General features: G+C 35.0%; 2 protein-coding genes across 4 annotated transcripts in view; both read left to right on the plus strand.

The window, feature by feature from the left end:
• Positions 1-19,809, plus strand: part of LOC125820432 (uncharacterized) — a 430,223-nt gene that overhangs the window by 195,135 nt on the left and 215,279 nt on the right. The window lies entirely within an intron of this gene.
• On the plus strand, positions 18,790-19,347 carry LOC125820312 (putative RING-H2 finger protein ATL53). The gene has a single exon (XM_049499752.1). It carries the CDS (start codon positions 18,790-18,792, stop codon positions 19,345-19,347), a length of 558 nt encoding a protein of 185 aa, XP_049355709.1.

A 19,809-nucleotide genomic window follows, 5' to 3' on the forward strand; every position in this document is an offset into this window, starting at 1 on the left:
TGAAATTCCCTTGGGCTTTTGGCCCCCATTTCCTTCAAGAAATCTGTGTATACACATCGCGGATACCATTGTATATGGGCCGCATCCAACATCCGAAACCTGTATTTCCCCTTTAAACTTCATATTTTTTGGCACTCCTCGATTCATATTTCCATGCTTTGCCCCTGTATACTGTATTTTCGTCTGTATACCAATGTATACAACAATCATATCAACGTATACATGCCATTTTCAGCCTGATTTTAGCTTTTCGGAACAGTATTTTGACTTCAATTTTTCAACAATGACTAGGGCCGACTCAAGAAAAACTCAACGATATGCAAGGGATGAGTTCCAAGCGGACTCGGATTGACGTCACATGTAAAAAAAAAAGCAAAAAGTAAAAGAATTAGAATTGGATAGAGTCTGGAATCTCAGCACATTATTCCAATCACCAGCAAGGGAACTAAGTAGTAATTCATGTAAATAATTGTTAAACAGACCTCTAATTTTATATATATATAAAAAAAATAAGATCATCTCAGATTTACAAAAGAGAAATAAACATGGGCAACTAAAGTAAGTGTTACTGCATGGTATTTTTTTTAACAAATAAGACAACTTCATGTACATGGCAAGTGTTTGACAAGTAAATGATATAAAAAGAAATTATTAACTATCACTACAAACAGATAAATTATAAGACACAACATGCTTCTTATTACAGTAACTACACATCGTTCTAAAAGTGACAAACTTTTATGACCGACTAATCAATATTTAGATATGATAAACTCAACCACCAGATCATCTCACGGTAAATAAATCATGCTTCGAGATACCGATATCTATTTAGCGGTTCTAAATTGTTGAACTAAATGAAGAGGAAATTATCTCATATTATCAAAATCAAGACAAGATTCTGAATAACAAGATGACTATTGGAGTATTTGCCGCATAGAATAAAAACCAAAATAGGCATAGGCCGAACTTCAAATAAGTCATAAAACTGGAATGAATGCAATAGAGGAGTCCCAAATCTAAACTAGACGCAGAAAATCACTGTAGGGAGGGGGCAACACATAGCTTCAAAAATATTGGAAAAAACAAGAAGCGACTTTCACGTTTGCATTAAAGCAAACAATCAACTAGTTCGCGAACCCCCGCGAAATAGAAAGGCTTTAACCAGATTACATGTTCGGAACTTTAAATCAAAACCGAGTCGATTCGAAATAGTTGTTATCAATACTAAATGGATCAAATGCTATTCCCACTACATCAAGACTAAGCGACTAAACTCGAGCAAGAAAAGGGCTGGGTAAGAATTTAAAACAAGATAGACGAGCAAGAAGAATTAAACCTCAGCTAGACATGAAAAGAAACACTAAACGACTCATGAGTTTAAGCAAAATGGTTCGCTACAAGGCACATATAATGAGCAAGAACAAGTTGAGACGATAGCAATACTAACGAATATATGAAGTCGACTCATCAAAGGAATGCCAAAGAAAACTGAGCATAAATTTGGACTACAATTAAGGCACACAGATCATTGACAGAACTTGGATGAAGACTGGGAAGGAGTTTACCTTCTTCGGAGCAGCAAACGGGACGGGACGAGCTAAACACGAAGAAGCTTCCACCACTTTGAATCAAATGCCGATGAGCTTTGGTGAGCAAAATATAGGAAAGAAACCCAAAATCTAGACTCCAAATTTATATGATTTAAGAAGAATGACTCTCGCTTAATTTCGACTCTCTATTTATGTGTCTATTTTGTATGTATTTTTTATATATTTCCTTTGAGCTACTTCTCTGTATCAATGGAAGCCAAAAAATAAAAATAAAAAAAATCCCCCAAAATCTCCAACCCTACAGTGAATGGAGAAGAGAGTATTTATAGACAAGGATTAGGGTTCCAATTTCTTGGAGGGAAACCGATAAAAAAAATATTTAAGGCCCATCTTGAATTCAAATTCGAATTCTTTTCCTATTACGAAGAAACATCTTTTTCTGAAGATTTTGCTCCGTTTCGGAAGAGGAAAGGAGAATGGACGACTTGGGATCGATCTTCCGTCTTTGGGACTCGACGTGGCATCATCTCGCAGCCCCAAGGACCAAATCACGCTACCTTTGCTGCTGCTATACGTCGCTGGAGAGGGAAAAGGAAGAAGACAACAAAATTGCAGCGTAGCCTCTGTTCCTCGCTGCTTTCCGTTTGCGCGTGAGTTGAAATCGCCTTTGAATTAGACGGTGTGAAGGCGCTGTTAAGGTCGGGAATCACACACTCCGATTGGAATGTTGAACTCGTGTGTATTTGCCGTGTATTTTGACGTTGCTGCTATTGGTAACGTGAGGAACATCTGGAGAAGTCCTGGATCTTTTAGTTGAACGCAAATGGGCCGGGTCAAGGGAATTTATGCATGTTATTGGGTTGCTGAAATTGTGGAAAATTAATAGAATGGGCTGCTGAATGACTAAATGGATTGCAACTATAGCCATATAAAATTCAAAACATAGCCGAATTGAGTTTATTTAGTGTATCCGGCTAGAATTTAAACACGATGAATTAAGATTAATTAATTAACGAGCTTCTTAATTTTAACGAAATAAAATAATTGACTTACTCATAGAATAATTAATTTATATACAAACTAATTAATTCGAAAACTAAACTATGAACCAAATTAAACTAAATTAATAAAAATACTTAATTTAATCAAATGTAGAACTTCTTTGCCATGATTTTTAAAGTATTTATAAGATATACTAAATACGTATATAATTATATGACATATAGTTATTATTCAAAATACGATAAAGATAGATTGAAATTACTTAAAACAACCTTGAAACTAATTTGAATTATATAAAGTTAATTATTCTAAATCGTTCGAAAAATTAAGAAGCTCGTGAATGAATCTATCGGGAGGGTCAAAATTGCGGACAAGTGGGAACGCGAGGCTTGCCTTGGCCATAATTTGGAGTGCTAGCTGTAGAAAAATCAGTTTTGTTTTGCTTTTGTTGAGTTGGCTTGTTATCACTATCAGCCTTAGAATTATCAAACCTCCCCCTTTTGGATAGACCTCCAAAATCTGGTTTAGGCTTTCGAAAGTTGTATTCATTTCTACTAGCTTCTTCTATCAAGTCGTTCCCAAGTAAAAGCAACAGACACTAACTTACAAAATTTCTCATGTTGCAGGATTGCCACATTCTTCCTAATGTAATCATTCAAACCGTCTTCAAATTTCCTGCACTTGTCTTTTTCCTTTTTAATAATACCTCCAGCATAACGAGAGAGTCTTAGAAACTTCTGTTGGTACTCAGCAATAGACATGCCTCGTTGCCTTAAATTCAAAAACTTCTTTCTCTTTGCATCACAGTAAGTAGGTGGGACAAACTTCATACGAAATTCCTTAAGAAAATCATCCCAAGTAAGAACATGAGGATTTACCTTGGCATTCGGAACATTTACCCTCCAATCATAAGGATTTTTTTTGTATTAGTGAAAAATAATATTTAAATTTGGCAACATCTGAACACTCTAACTGCTCAAACACCCTCTCTATACGCTCCAGCCATTGTTCAGCATCAGTGGGATCAACAGTGCCTTCAAACTTCACTCCACCCATTTTCCTCATTTTCTCAAAGTTAATCCCATTGGGATTATGCATCGATTCAGCCACATGGTGGAAGAATTCAGCCATTTGTTGAAAAGAATGATTAATGGCTAGAGTACCATGACTCATATGAGGATATGAACCAGCTCTTACACCCTAATGGTTTCCCACTTCAGACACATTAGTGTGGGAAACATATTGATTTGAGAAATGTTCTCCAACCTCTTCCAGTGCATGAGGTTAGGAAACAGAGGTACCCGACCCTTCACGAGGAGCTTCCATAGGTCGGTCAGAAGAAGAGGTCATAACTTAATTCCTTCAAAAGGGAAGATCACATTGCATTAGGGACATGTACTTGATGCATATGCACTTTACATGCGATAAAAATATTATAAACCATGTAAGTGAACAAATAATCTATGTAGAACATTTTTCGAAAGCAAACAAGTATACAAGTAATTCACAACAAAAGTCCTAGAACCATAAACATAGGCTCTGATACCAACACTTGTAGCGACCCTTTTGAAATGATACTACCACTTAACCAAGAAATCTAATTAAATACTTGTGCCATTTAAAAGAGACTAACTATGGCCATATTGATTATAATTTAGTAGAGGGATTAGGTTCATAAAGAAAAAAAAGAAATAGTTAAGGATTTGCATCCTGCCCATTTAAACATTTATTTGATGTCAAATAAATATTACGCAGAATTTTAACTTATGGGGGACAAACCCTTTCAAAATAATCTAAGCAAACAACTTCCTAGATTTTCATGCATATATTATCCTCACACTTAAAAATGATATAAAAGAATACTACCAACTTTCGAGTACCAAATTTAGCCAGTTCATGCTTCACACAAACATTCAAACCAATAGTAAATTTAGTATATTACAAGACTTGGGTTTAAACACCCCCAAATAAAACAAAATACATAGCCACACTTATATTACAACCCATAGTGACATGATCAAATTGGCCTTCAAAGCTCATGTAAATGTACAACACATAGATCATGTACAAGTCTCAAGATTTATACAAAATATAGATGCCTATATGCAAATGTGATCTTATTTAAGCCTCTCAAAATCTCCATCTCCAATGGCCAGCTTCATGCCTCCTCTCGATCATTCCCTACGATAGAAACAACAATCGCTAAGCATATAACTTAGTGGTGTAAAAACTATAGGTTCTAAGCCCTCAGATTCACAAAGCTACCTTTCTCAAGTCATAGGCAGCACATTTGAAACATAATAAATAAATCAAGTAAACAATATATAAAGAGTATCAAGTTTGATATTTAGAGATCCAAATGTCAAGAACGTTCATAGCATCATTTTCCAAGAGATTCAACAACAAGGCTCGCCCAATATATACATCATGTCGTCACACCAATCACAATCAGGTATCAAGAAGGGATGACGCCCTGTATCAAGAAGGGTCAAACCCAATAATCAAGAGAACGAAGAACCATATTAAAAATGGCTTTCTAGTTCGTACTTAAAATGGACAACTTCCATTCTTAAGATAGACTAAAAATCCAGAGTCAAAATGACAAATGATTCGAATCAAGAGGCATGTCAATAGTTACAAAGTCACAACCATAAGAAGGACAAGGTCCCAACAAGGGTGACAGGTGATCAAACAGTCTGTACAAGTGGGCGAGTTACACGAGTTTCTTTAACGTCTTAAAAGATACCAACACGACAATGCAAAGTGACAGGAGGTAACCAAGGTACCAAGATAACTTTCAGATATACCAGCAGGTAAAAAGACTACAAGCACAAGTTTATACACAAACCTCAATGCTTTAACATAGAAATAGTCCGACACAACTTTGCGAGTTCAAACCGTAGACCAACCAACGTATCAAGGTCCTCAACTCGTTCACGAGTATATACAACCTTAAAAATACAATTAAATAACTTCTTTAATTCTTATTATCTCAATAATGTCGAAGTAAAACAAGATTATCATCACAAGTGAGCTTAGCTTGTACAAATACAACTATACTCCCAAAACAATAATTCTGGCCAGCCTAGTACCTCATGTCGCAACCAAGATTTGAAATGAAAAGTGGCAAAATAGGACTGTATATCCTTCATGAAAGATGTAGGTACATCTCTTAAGGTTGCAAACAATCAAGAATCACCGCAAAATATATTTTGTACAAAAGAATATCACCGAAACACTAACAATTGTTCATACATGATTTCTGAATCCGAAATCTGGACCGAACTTGTCCTATGTTGCGTCCCATAATTCAAATCCATAACAACTAAAGAAAATTTTACATAAATATAAGAGTTGTAGGAAAAATCTACGAAAACGGGCACGTCGGTGGATCAGCCAGAACCAGAACCAGGACATGTGCCGCCTGCTATTCACTCCATTACTCGACAACTTTGTCCGCCGGTTTCAATATTCGGTGGATGATGTTGTAGACGGAGCAGTGGCTAAATATGTTAAAGATACAAATTAGCTTTACAAATCATATTTATTCACTGTAAACGAAATTTTAGAGATCTAGATATGCATAAAATACCAAACATTATCCACCTCAGAAACAAAATATATCACTCACCAAAGAGAAGGGTGTGTCTCAAATTCCAGCCAAAAGGACCAAGTGTTTATCTTATGATTTTGAAGAGCAAATGGTTAGATAATGTTCTAAGTTTCTTAGACTTCAGGGGAAACGAATTTCACTAGAGGAGGTGTCAAAATATAGTCTCAAGAGTGATGTTTATCACATGAACAACTGTCTTCAAAAGGTGGTTACCCAAAAAAAGGTTGGCTGCCCAAAATGCATATATATACACCTATATATATCCATCACATCCTTTTAAAGTTATATATAATTCTAATTAGAATATTACTAAAATACCCCAATACAATACCTTAAATTACGATCACAATTTATGTTAATCAAGTTTTCAATTATCACAAAATTTCAAGTTCACAAAATGAGAATAAAACATATTGTAGTAATTAAGCAACGGTAAATCAACATGCGACTCTTGGTTAGTATTTTGGGGCGTAACACTAATACACACGAAAAATTGAGAAATTTTGATGTTCTTAAAAGAGACTTGTAAATACGTTAATGGGCGTTTAAAAATTGGCAAGAGTATATATGAAGATTCCCCAACTCATTACGGAGTTCATCATAAAGATTTTTTAGAAATTTTTTGGGTGCGCCGGACACCAGATCAATGGGCTAATACACACGAAAAATTAAGGAATTTGGACAATTCTTCAAAAATGGTTTGTAAATGCGGAAATAAACGTTTAAAAATGGTGTGAGTATACGTGAAGGTTCCCCAACTCATTACGGAGGTCCTCATAAAAATTTTTGAGAAAAAAAAGTTTGGTTGCTCTGGGCGCCAGATCCATGGGTTAATACATACGAAAAATCGAGGATTTTGATGGTTCTTAAAAAAAGGCTTGTAAATGCAGAATTGGCCTAAAAAATGGTGTGAGTATACATGAAGATTCCCAACTCATTATGGAGGTTCATATTAAAATTTTTGAGAAAATATTTTTGGGTGCTCCAGGCACCAGATTCATGGGCTAATACAGATGAAAAATAGGAAATAGTGGTGATTCTTTAAAAAGGCTTGTAAATGCGGAAATGAGTGTTAAAATATATTGTGAGAAGGTTCTCCAACTCATTACGGAAGTCTTCATACAATTTTTTAAGGTAAATATATTGGTTGCTATGGGCGCCAGATCTACGGCTAATACACAAGAAAAATCGTCGAATTTGGGCGATTCTTTAAAAGAGGTTTGTAATTGCAGAAATGGGCATTTCTTAAAAAATGGCTTCCAAATGTGGAGATGAACGTTAAAAAAAGGTGTGACTGTACGTGAATGTTTGTCAACTCATTACGGAGGTCCTCAAAAAGTTTTTTAAGAAAATATTTTTGGTTGCTACGGGCGCCAGATTCATGGGTCAATAGATACGAAAAATTGGGGAATTTGGCCGATTCTTTAAAAATAGCTTGTAAATGCAAAAATGGGCGTTAAAAACTGTGTGAGTATACACGAAATTTCCCCAACTCATTACGAAAATCCTCATAAAGTTTTTTGAGAAGTTTTTTTTGGCTGCTTCGGGCGCCAAATTCATGGGATAATATACACGATAAATCGTGAGGAATTTGGGCGATTCTTAAAAAAGGGTATGTAAATGTGAAAATGTGAGTTAAAAAAAATGGTGTAAATCTACGTGAAGGTTCTCCAACTCATTACGGAGGTCTTCATATAGTTTTTTAAGAAAAAATATTTGGATTCTCCGAATGCGTCAGATCCATGGGCTAATATACACACGAAAAATTGGGGAATCTCGGCGATTCTTTAAAAAAGGATTGTAAATTTAGAAATGAGCGCTAAAAAAATATTGTGATTAAACATGAAGGTTCTCCAACTAATTACGGAAGTCCTTATAATCTTTTTTGAGAAAAAAAATAGGGTTATCTGGGCAGAAGATTCATGGCTAATACACAAGAAAAATTGAGAATTTGGGTAATTTTTTAAAAAGGATTTGTAAATGCGAAAATTGGCGTTAAAAAAATTGTGTAAGTATACGTGAAAGTTTTAAACTCATTACGGAGGTCATCATAAAGATTTTGAGAAAATATTTTTGGGTGTTCTGGGCCTGATCCATGGGCTAATACACACGAATAATCGACAAATTTGGGGGATTCTTAAAAGTGGGCTTGTAAATGCGAAAGTGGGAGTTAAATAATGGTGTGAGTATACGTAAAGTTTCCCCAACTCATTACGGAGATCCTCATAAAATTTTTTGAGAAAAAAATTTCGGTGCTCCAACGCCAGAATTTGAACAATTCTTAAAAATAACTTGTAAATGGGGAAATGGGCCTTAAAACAATTGTGTGAGTTTACGTGAAGTTCCTCAACTCATTATGAAAGTCATCATAAAGATTTTGAGAAAACAAAATTGTGTGCTCTGGATCAATGGGTTAATACACATGAAAAAATCGATGAATTTGGGGGATTCATAGAAAAGGGCTTGTATATGCAGACATGAGCGTTAAAAAATGATGTGAGAATATGTGAAGGTTCCCTAACTTATTATGAAAATTCTCATAATGTTTTTAGAGAAAAGTTTCTTTGGGATCCATTGGCTAATACACACAAAATATATGAAAATTTTGGCAATTCTTAAAAAATGCTAGTAAATGCGGAAATGGACGTTAAAAATGGTGTGAGTATACGTTAAGGTTCTCCAACTCATTACGGAGGTCCTTATAAAGGTTTTTAAGAAAAAAAATTTGGGTACTCCGGACGCCAGATCCTTGAGCTAATATACAGGTAAAATCAAGAAATTTGGGAGATTCTTAAAAAATCGCTATTAAATACGGAATTGATTGTTAAAAAAATGTTGTTGAGTATATAAATATTCCCCAACTCATAACAGAGTTCCTCATAAAAAAATTTGCAGAAAAATTATTGGGTGCTCTAGGCGCTAGATTCATTGGCTAATACACACGAAAAATCGTTGAATTTGGGCGATTCTTAAAAAAAGACTATTAAATGCAGAAATTGGCATTAAAATGGTGTGAGTATACGTGAAGGTTCCCAACTCATTACGGAGGTCCTCAAAAAGGATTTTTGAGAAAAAAAAATTCTGGTTGTTTCGTGCGCCAAATCCATGGGTAATACATACGAAAAATTGGAGAATTTGAGCGATTTTAAAAATGGACTTGTAAATGTAGAAATTGGCGTTAAAAAAATGGTGTGGGAATACGTGAAGGTTCCCCAACTCTTTACAGAGGTCCTCATAAAGTTTTTTGAGAAAAAAAATTTGGGTGCTCGGACGCCAGATCCATGGGTTAATATACACGAAAAATTTGGGTATTTGGGCGATACTTAAAATAGGACTTGTAAATGCGAAAATGAACGTTAAAAAAATAGTGTAAGTATACGTGAAAGTTCCCCAACTCATTAAATAGGTACTCATACAGTTTTTTCAGAAAATCTTTTAGGTGCTCCAGGCGCTATATCTATTGGTTAATACACACGAAAAATCGGGGAATTTTGGCGATTTTTAAAAAGGCTTGTAAATGCGGAAATGAGCGTTAAAAAATTTATATAAGTATACGTGAAGGTTTCCCAACTGATTACGGATGTACTCATAAAATTTTTCTAGAAAAATATTTTTTGGGTGCTTTGGGCGCCTGATCAATGGGCTATTAACACACGAAAAATTAGACAATTTGAACAAATCTTAAAAAAGGATTGTAAATGCGAAAATGGTGTTAAAAAAATGGTGTGAGTATACGTGAATGTTCCTAACTTATTACGGAGGCTCTCATAAAAAAAAATTAGAATTTTTTTTTGGGTGCTCTTGTCGCCAAATTAATGGGATAAAACACACGAAAAATTGGGAAAAATTGGGCAATTATTAAAAAGGGCTTGGAAAAGCGAAAATGGGCGTTAAAAAAATAGTGTGAGATTACGTGAAGGTTCCCCAACTCATTACGGAGGTACTCTTAAAGTATTTTGAGAAAAGGTGCTCCGGGCGCTAGATGCATGGGCTAATACACATGAAAATTGGGAAATTTGGGCGATTCTGAAAAAAAGGCTTGTAAATGCAGAAATAAATATTACGAAAATGGTGTGAACATACGTGAAGATTTCCAAATCATAACGGAGGTCTTCATATAGGTTTTAGAGAAAATAAATTTGAATACTCTGAGCGCCAGATCCATAGGCTAATAATACACACGAAAAATAGTGGAATTTGAGTGATTCTTAGAAAAAAGTCTTTTAAATGTGAAAATGAGCATTAAAAAAGTAGTGTGAGTACACGTGAAGGTTCCCCAACTCATTACGGAAGTCCTCATAATGTTTTTTGAGAAAAAAAATTAGGTGCTCCGGACACCAAATCCATAGGCTAATACCCATGAAAATCGAGGGAAATGAGCGATTCTTAAAAAAAGGATTGTAAATGCAGTTATGGACGTTAAAAAATGGTGTGAGTATACGTGAAGGTTCCCCAACTCATTAAGGAGGTCCTCATATAGTTTTTTTTTAGGTGCTCCGGGTTTCATATATATGGGCTAATACATATGAAAAATTGGGTTATATGAGCGATTCTTAAAAAAAGAATTGTAAATACAAAAATGACCGTTCAAAAAAAATGTTGTGGGTAAATGTGAAGGTTCTCTAACTCATTACGAAAGTCCTCATAATGTTTTTTGAGAAAAAAAATTTGGGTGCTATAGGTGCCAGATAAATGGGCTAATAAACACAAAAAATTGGAGAATTTGAGTCATATTTATAAAAAAAACATGCAAATACAGAAATAGGCGTTAAAAAATTATGTGGTATATGTGAAGGTTCCCTACTCATTACGAAGGTCCTCATAAAATTTTTTGAGAAAAAAATTTGGGTGCTCCGAGCCAGATACATTGGCTAATACACACGAAAAATTAAAAAATTTGAGCGATTCTTAAAAGTGGCTTGTAAATGCGGAAATGAGCGTTACAAAAATGGTGTGATTATACGTAAAGGTTCCCTAGCTCATCATGGAGGTTCTAATAAAGATTTTTGTTAAAAAAATTTAGGTGCTCCGACGCCAGATCCATAGGCTAATACACATGATTTTTTTGAAAATTTGGTCGATTCTAAAAAAAGGCTTGTAAATGTGTAAATGGGTGTTTAAAAAATAGTGTGAGTATACGTGAATGTTGCTCAACTCATTACGAAAATTCTCATAAAGTTATTTGAGAAAAAAAATTGGGTGCTTAGGACGCCAGATCCATGGGCTAATACACACATAAAGCAGGAAATTCTTAAAAAAAGGCTTGTAAATGCGGAAATGAGCGTTAAAAATGGTGTGAGTATACGTGAAAGTTCCCCAACTCATTACGAAAGTCCACATAAAGCTTTTTGAGAAAAAAATTTATGGGTACTCCGGGTGCTAGATCCATTGCCTAATACACATGAAAAATTGGGAAATTCAGGCGATTCTTAAAAAAGGGCTTGTAAATATGAAAATGAGCATTAAAAAATAGTGTGAGTATACGTGAAGGTTCCCAACTCATTACACATGTACTCATAAAGTTTTTTGAGAAAAAAATTTGGGTGTTCCTGACACCATATCCATAGTCTAATACACACGAAAAATTGGAGAATTTTGGTGATTCTTAAAAAAAATCTTGTAAATGCGAAAATGGGCGTTAAAAATGGTGTGAGCATACGTGAAGGTTCCCAACTCATTACATAGGTCATCATAAAGGTTTTTGAGAAAAAGAAATTTGGGAGATTTTTTAAAAAGTGCTGGTAAATGCGCAAATGAGCGTTAAAAAATGTTGTGAAATATACGTGAAGGTTCCCCAACTCATTATAGAGGTCCTTATAAAATTTTTGAGAAAATATTTTGGATGCTCAGGGCGTCAAATCCATAGGCTAATACACACGAAAAATCGAAGAAATTGGACAATTCTGAAAAATGGGCTTGTAAATGCGTAAATGAACGTTAAAAATGGTGTGAGTATACGTGATGATTCCCCAAATCATTACGGAAGTCCTTATAAATTGTTTTGAGAAATATATTTTTGGGTGCTATGGAGCTAGATCCATGTGCTTATACACACGAAAAATTGGGAATAAGGCTTGTAAATGCAAAAATGCGTGTTAAAAAATGATGTGAGTAAAAGTGAAGGTTCCCTAACTCATTACGGAAGTACTCATAAAGTTTTTGAGAAAAAAAAATTTTGGTGCTCCGGGCTATAGGTCAATGGGATAATATACACGAAAAATTGAGGAATTTGGGCGATTCTTAAAAAAAGGCTTGCAAATGCGAAAATATGTGTTAAAAATGGTGTGAGTATACATGTAGGTTCCCCAACTCATTACGGAGGTCCTCATAAAGGTTTTTGATAAAAAAATTGTGTGCTACGGGCACCAGATCAATGGACTAATATATATGTAAAATCTGAAAATTTGGGAAATTCTTAAAAAAAAGGCTTATAAGAGAGGAAATGAGCGTTAAAAAACTGTTATAAATATAGGTGAAGGTTCCCAACTCATTACAGAGGTCCTCATTAAGTTTTTGAGAAAATTATTTTGATGCTCCGGGCGCTAGATCCATTGGCTTATACACACGAAAAATTGAGAAATTTGGGAGATTCTTAGAAAAGGGCTTGTAACTGCGGAAATGGGGGTGAGAAAAATAGTGAGTATACGTGAAGGTTTCCTTAACTCATTTTGGAAGTCCTCATAAAATTTTTTTAGAAAAATAATTTTGGGTGCTCCGGACACGAGATTCATAGGCTCATACACATAAAAAATTGAGAAATTTAGGTGATTCTTAAAAAAAGCTTGTAAATGCAGAAATAAGCGTTAAACAAATGGTGTGAGTAAACATGAAGCTTCCCAAACTCATTACGGAGGTACTCATAAAGTTTTTTGAGAAAAAAAAATTGGTTTCTCCGAGGTCCAGATCCATCGGCTGATACACACGAAAAATCGTGGAATAGGGAGATTTTTTTTAAAAAGGGTTGTAAATGCGGAAACATGCGTTAAAAAAATAATGTGAGTATACGTAAAGGTTGTCCAACTCATTATGAAGGTACTTATAAAATTTTTTGAGAAAAAAATTAGGGTGATTCCAGCGCCATATCCATCGCTAATACACACGAAAAATTAGGTAATTTGAGTGATTCTTTATAAAGGGCTTGGAAATGCGAAAATGGACTTTAAAAAATAGTGTAAGTATACGTAAAGGTTTCCCAACTAATTACAGAGGTACTCATAAAGTTTTTTGAGAAAACAATTTAGGGTGCTCCGAGCGCCAGATCCGTGGGCTAATACACAAGAAAAATCAAGGAATTTGGAAGATTCTTAAAAAAAGACTTGTAAATGCCGAAATTTCTGTTAAAAAAATGGTGTGAGCATACGTGATGGTTCCCCAACTCATTACGGAGGTCCTCATAAAGGTTTTTGAGAAAACAATTGGATGCTCCGGGCGCCAAATCCATGAGCTAATATACACGAAAAATCAGATAATTTGGGAGATTCTTGAAAAAAGGCTTGTAAATGCAGAAATAAGTGTTAAAAGTGTTGTGAGTATACGTGAAGCTTCCCAACTCATTACAGAGGTCCTCATAAGGTTTTTTTAAGCAAAATTTTTTGGATGCTCAGGGCATCAGATCCATGGGTTAATATACACGAAAATTGGGGAATTTGGGCAATTTTTTAAAAAAGGTTTGTAAAAGAGAAAATTGGCGTTAAAAAAATGGTGTGAGTAAATGTGAACGATCCCAACTCATTACAGAGGTCCTCATTAGTTTTTGAGATTTTGTTTGGGCGGTTCGGGTGCCAAATCCATGGGCTAATACACACGAAAAATTTAAAAATTGGACGATTCCTACAAAAAAGCATGTAAATGCGAAAATAGGCGTTAAAATGGTGTGAGTATACGTGAAGGTTCTCCAACTCATTACAGAGGTCCTTATAAAAAAGAATTAGAAAAATATTTTGGGTGCTCCAACCCAGATCCATGGGCTAATACAAACGAAAAATTGGAGAATTTGGTCAATTTTTAAAAAGGTTCTTGTAAATATGGATGTGGGCGTTAAAAAAATGGTGTGAGTATACGTGAAGGTTCCCCAACTCATTACAAAGGTCCTCATAAAGTTTTTTGAGAAAAATTTTTTAGGTGCTCTGGGCACCAGATCCATGGGCTAATACACACGAAAAATATGGAAATTTGGGAGATTCTTAAAAAGGGCTTGTAAATTCAAAAATGAATGTTAAAAATGGTGTGAGTATACATGAATGTTCCCCAACTCACTACGGAGGTAATCATAATATTTTTTGACAAAAATATTTTGGGTGCTCAGGACGCCAGATCCATAGGCATTATACATACGAAAAATTGGAGAATTTGGGTGATTCTTTAAAAAAGGTTTGAAAATGCGAAAATGGGCGTTAAAAATGGTGTGAGGATTCCTCAACTAATTACGAAGGTCCTCATAAAGATTTTTGAGAAAAAAAATTTAGGTGCTCTGGGCGCCAGATCCATGGGGTAATACACACGAAAAAGGGAGATTCTTAAAAAAGAATTTGTAAATTCAGAAACGAGCGTTAAAAATGGTGTAAGTATACATGAAGGTTTCCCAACTCATTACGGAGGTCCACATAAAGTTTTTTGAGGAAAAAAATTGGGTGCTTCGGGCACCAAATCCATGGCTATAGTTCATGAATTTTTGGTGATTCGGGATTTCGACTTGATTTTGGCTGAACTTTTTCATGAACATCCGTTAAGACCTGAGTAATGGAGCCAGTTTGTCTCGAGGGTCAAACTAGTGCATTTTCAAGTTCAAACGAGCCCCAAAGCTAGTAAACCTAGATTTTGCTGATTTCTGTGTGCTATGATCCATGGATATTTGGTAATCGAGGATTCTAGCTTGTTTTTGTCCGAAATTTTTCATGGACGTCCGTAAAGACCTTAGTAATGGAGTTAGTTGGTCTCGAGGGGAAAATGAGTGCATTTTCTAGTTTAAATGATCCCCAAAGCAAAGCCCAGATTTTGCCAATTTTTGTGTGCTATAGTCAATGGAATTTTGGTGATCCGGGATTCTGACTTGTTTTTTGCCAAAAAATTTCATGGACGTCTGTTAAGACTTAAGTAATGGACCCAGTTGGTCCCGAGGGGTAAACGGGTGCATTTTCATGTTCAAACGAGTCCAAAAGCAGGTAAACCCAGATTTTGTTGATTTTCGTATGCGATAGTCCATGGATTTTTTGTTATTCAGGATTTTTGCTTGTTTTTGGTTGAATTTTTTCATGGACGTCCGTTAAGAATTTAATAATTGAGCCAGTTGGTCCCGAGGGGTCAACGAGCGCATTTTTAAGTTCAAACGACCCCCAAAGCAGGTAAACCCAGATTTTGTCAATTTTTGTGTGCTATAGTCCATGGATTGTTGGTGATTCAGGATTCCAGCTTGTTTTTAGCCGAATTTTTTTTGTGTACGTCCGCTAAGACCTTAGTAATGGCGCGAGTTGGTCCCTAGCGGTAAATAGGTGCATTTTAAGTCAAACGAACCCCCAAGCAGGTAAAACCAGATTTTACTGATTTTCGTGTGCTATAGTCCATGAATTTTTTTGTGATTCGAGATTCTTGCTTGTTTTTGGCTGAAATCTTTCATAGACGTCTGTTAAGACTTCAGTAATGGAGCCAGTTGGTCCCGAGGGGCAAATGGGCAACGATCTCCAAAGTAGCTAAAATCATATTTTACTAATTTTCGTGTGCTATATAGTCCATGAATTTTTGGTGATTCGATATTTCGGCTTATTTTTGGCCGAAATTTTTCAAGTTCAAACGAGCCCCAAAGCAGGTAAACCCAGATTTTACAATTTTTCGTGTGCTATAGTCCATGGATTTTTTGTGATCCGAGATTTCAGTTTGTTTTTGACAAATTTTTTCATGAACTTCTGTTAAGACCTTAGTATGGAGCCAGTTGGTTCAGAGTGGAAAACATGCGCATTTTCAAGTTCAAACAATCCCCAAAGCAGGTAAACACATATTTTATCGATTTTCGTGTGCTATAGTCCATGAATTTTTGGTGATTCAGGATTTCAACTTGTTTTTTACCGAAATTTTTCATGGACGTCACTATATCTAGAAAATATCTCATTTTCTAATACTTCTCTTTGAGATTATGCTTGGATACTTCAAATTTCTCCTTGGGAAGAGTCTTGGTAATGATATATGCAATCTGTTGATTTGAGCAACAATGAACAAGTTTAACTTCGCCATCATTTTCTGCTTGTCTGATAGTGTGAAACTTCATATTTGTATGCTTGATATGATCATGTTGCACTGATTTTTTGGTTATAGATATTGTTGACTTGTTGTCAACCTTAATGACAATAGCTTCAATGTCATTTTTTCTCAAAAATCACAAAGATTTTTTCTTAACCATAAAGCCTGGTTAGTTGTATCACCACTGGCGATATATTCTTTTTCTGAAAAAGATTGAGCTACCACCTCTTGCTTCTTTGAATTCCATGAGAACATGTCTGAATGAAGTGTAAAAGCATATCCAGAAGTGTTTTTCATATCATCAACACTTCCTACCCAATCACTATCCGAATAAACCATCAATTGCCCTTGCTCTTCCTTTTTAAACAAAACATTGTTGGGGTTTTAAATGCTGTGAATGGAAAATGAAGAGTTGCGACTTTTATGAAAAGTTGCGAATTTTATGAAAAGCTGCGACTTTTATGAAGTGTTGTGACTTTTATGAAGAATTGCGACTTTTTCGTAGGGTTGTGACTTTTATGAAGGGTTATGACTTTTGACTTTTGCAAAGGATTGTGACATTTTCACAAGGCACAATAAGCATTTGTTCATACTATCATTTGTTGTCTATAAATAAAAGTGTTTCCTCGTATTTTTCAACAATTAATTTTCTGAACTTCTTATTCTGCACAAACAAATTCTAGTGTATTTTACTGCCTTTGAATGGTTCGCCGACACCGTAGTTTTAAGTACCAATACACCGGTGAATAAGATCGTTCTATCTTGGAGGGATATATTTCATTAACTTCAGTTACTTGAGGAGAATAATATCCTTAAGGAAACAATGTGCATTCAGTAGACTTGATTTTCTTCTTTGAGAAAATATTTTCTATATGATTTCTGATTTGTTTCAGATTCTATTTTTTTTATTGGCTTTAAGTTTCTTGTTTTGAAGATATTCGTTAAACATTGTTGTTTCTTACCAAGTTGTTTAAAGTCGTTGTTCTAATTTCTAAGTATCTTAGTAATACAAATTAATGACAAATACAATAATTAGTAGTTCCCTTGATATACCTCAAGTTCGCTTAGCGACACCGAGATGAACTTGACTTGGAACATGCCTAAATCTCGACATAAGGGGATCGCCTATTTGCTTGAGAGTTACTCATTGTTCAACACGAGCAGAACAATTTTGGAATTTCCAAAAGATACAGAGCATCAGGAAACAGAATGAATTGGGATTTTTTTGAGTTGTTGGAATTTTTTTGGTGGTACATATCAGAAGTAAAATTCTAACCAAGCTGGATTGGTACATAAGTAAGCAATAAAATTCTCGGAGGTTATGCGTTAACATTAGGCTAAGTATCGATGATCCTTTGTTTTGCTAGTGGTTCTTGTACGTATCAAGTACAGTTTGAGGCACCTACAACTTCAAAACAATTTATCTTACTAAGTTTAATACGATGAGTTCTAAAATATTCATCGACAAACTAGTATTGCTCTAGCAAAATTATAAAAAGAAAATTTCAGATTAATACAATAGAACCTCTGAGTAAAATAACCTCTCTAAATTCTATGCATTTCTATAGTTATATTTGTTGATGTGAAGGGCAAAACTGAAGCTCGGCACATGGGACAATCTTTTTTCCTTGGCAACCATTGTTTGATGCAACCTACATGATATTCATGTCCGCATCGTAGAGTCCCTACGGTCTCTTCCTGCTCAAATTCCGAGTGACATATGGCACAAATCTCTTCAGTTTCCGTTGAATTATTCACTTCGTCTTTAAGCACAACAACCTGATGAGTTCTTGTTTTAATCCATTCTATCGGATCATCCCTATTGACATTATAATTTGGCGGATTTCTCAAATTTTGATCGTCTGACTTCAAGTGTCTTTTCACTGAATAACGATCACTCAAGTTAGTAATATTAATTCCATCCATGATTATGATTGGAGCAGCAGAATTAATTACCAACTTATAATAAGTTTTGAGTGACAATTAATTATTTATAGAAATGCCTGGTGAGTCATATATTTCCTACTTCAACAATAAGTTGTATTCCTATTTGTTTTGGAATGGGATTTATTTTTATTGAGCCGTTAGTTATTCCATTTATGGTATTATTTGTTAAATGGGCTTAAATCCTATTCCTAAAGAAATTAGGAGAACTAAATAAATTAAGAAACTTTATTTTCTTTCAAGGTTTCAGCGTTAAGTTTCCAAACTTTGTTTCCGCGTTAAGTTTTTTTAGAAAATATGGTAAGGCATCGAGTTAAGTTATTATAAAACTCTGTTTTCTGATAGTTCTGCTCTGTTTGTTTTACTCTGTTCTTTTCAAAAATCGATAAAATCGTTATATTCTGTTCCTTCAGTACTCAGAAATCCCAACATTGTTTCTGTTGAACAATGAGTAACTATCATTCTTCTCCAGATTATCATCAATATTCGCAATTTATGTTTGTGAATTCGCGTAGAATTGGAATTAGAAGTAGGCGAGATCGTTCTTCCAGAAGAAGACAACACGATCATCCCTTCGTTTTGGGATTACAAGCCATAATTACTCCTCACAGTAACTCTCACACTGGCGGAATTACAAATATTAACGTCAGCAGTCGTGATTTAGTGGAAAGGGCCTTAAGGCAGCAGCATGTACCAGACTATTTCAATGGCGGATCATCACCAAATTCTTCAGATGATTCTCAACCAGCAAGTGAACTGATTGATGATCAACAGGAGGATGATATATTATTGGGGTATTTTAAAACAAGAATTCATTGTGTTGCTGACGGAGTAAATAATCCCACAGAAACAAAAGAGATTTGTGCCATATGTCAAGCGGAATTTGAGCATGAAGAGTCCATTGGGACACTTGGGTGTGGACACGAATATCATACAGGCTGCATCAAACAATGGTTGTTGAGGAAAAACGATTGTCCCATGTGTCGAGCTTCTGTTTTGCCTTGAAATACATAGTAGCATTTAGAGATTATTTTATTCAGAAATTCTGTAGTAGTAATCTGAAGTTTTGATAGATACTTGTTTATGTGTTCTGTAAAACTCATCTCATATACGACATTGGGTCAATTACCACAAAAGGGAATATACCTAACTTTTGCCATATACGACATTGAAGGCAAGAAGTGACTTCAATTTTGCTTTTATTAATTTGGTCGTTTATCTTTCAGAGAGCAGGGCATACTGCTCCAAATTTGGGCACAAGAAGAATGTCTTGCTATCAGGGGCGGATCCAGGGTATCAGGTAGGGGTTCCCGAGAACCTGGTAACTTGCTATAAAGTCATTTTTTTTAGATTTTATTAATCGGGGATGAAAATTCTAAGACTAGATACTTTTCGAGACATCACGCATCATTCCCTTAACAAGTATCCCAAATTTTCATATAGAAATTTCTCACAATTAATATGCAG

The sequence above is a fragment of the Solanum verrucosum genome, unplaced genomic scaffold (genome assembly GCF_900185275.1).
Source record: "Solanum verrucosum unplaced genomic scaffold, falcon-dt-bn FXZP01000229.1, whole genome shotgun sequence".
In the NCBI taxonomy this organism is placed as follows: Eukaryota; Viridiplantae; Streptophyta; class Magnoliopsida; order Solanales; family Solanaceae; genus Solanum; species Solanum verrucosum.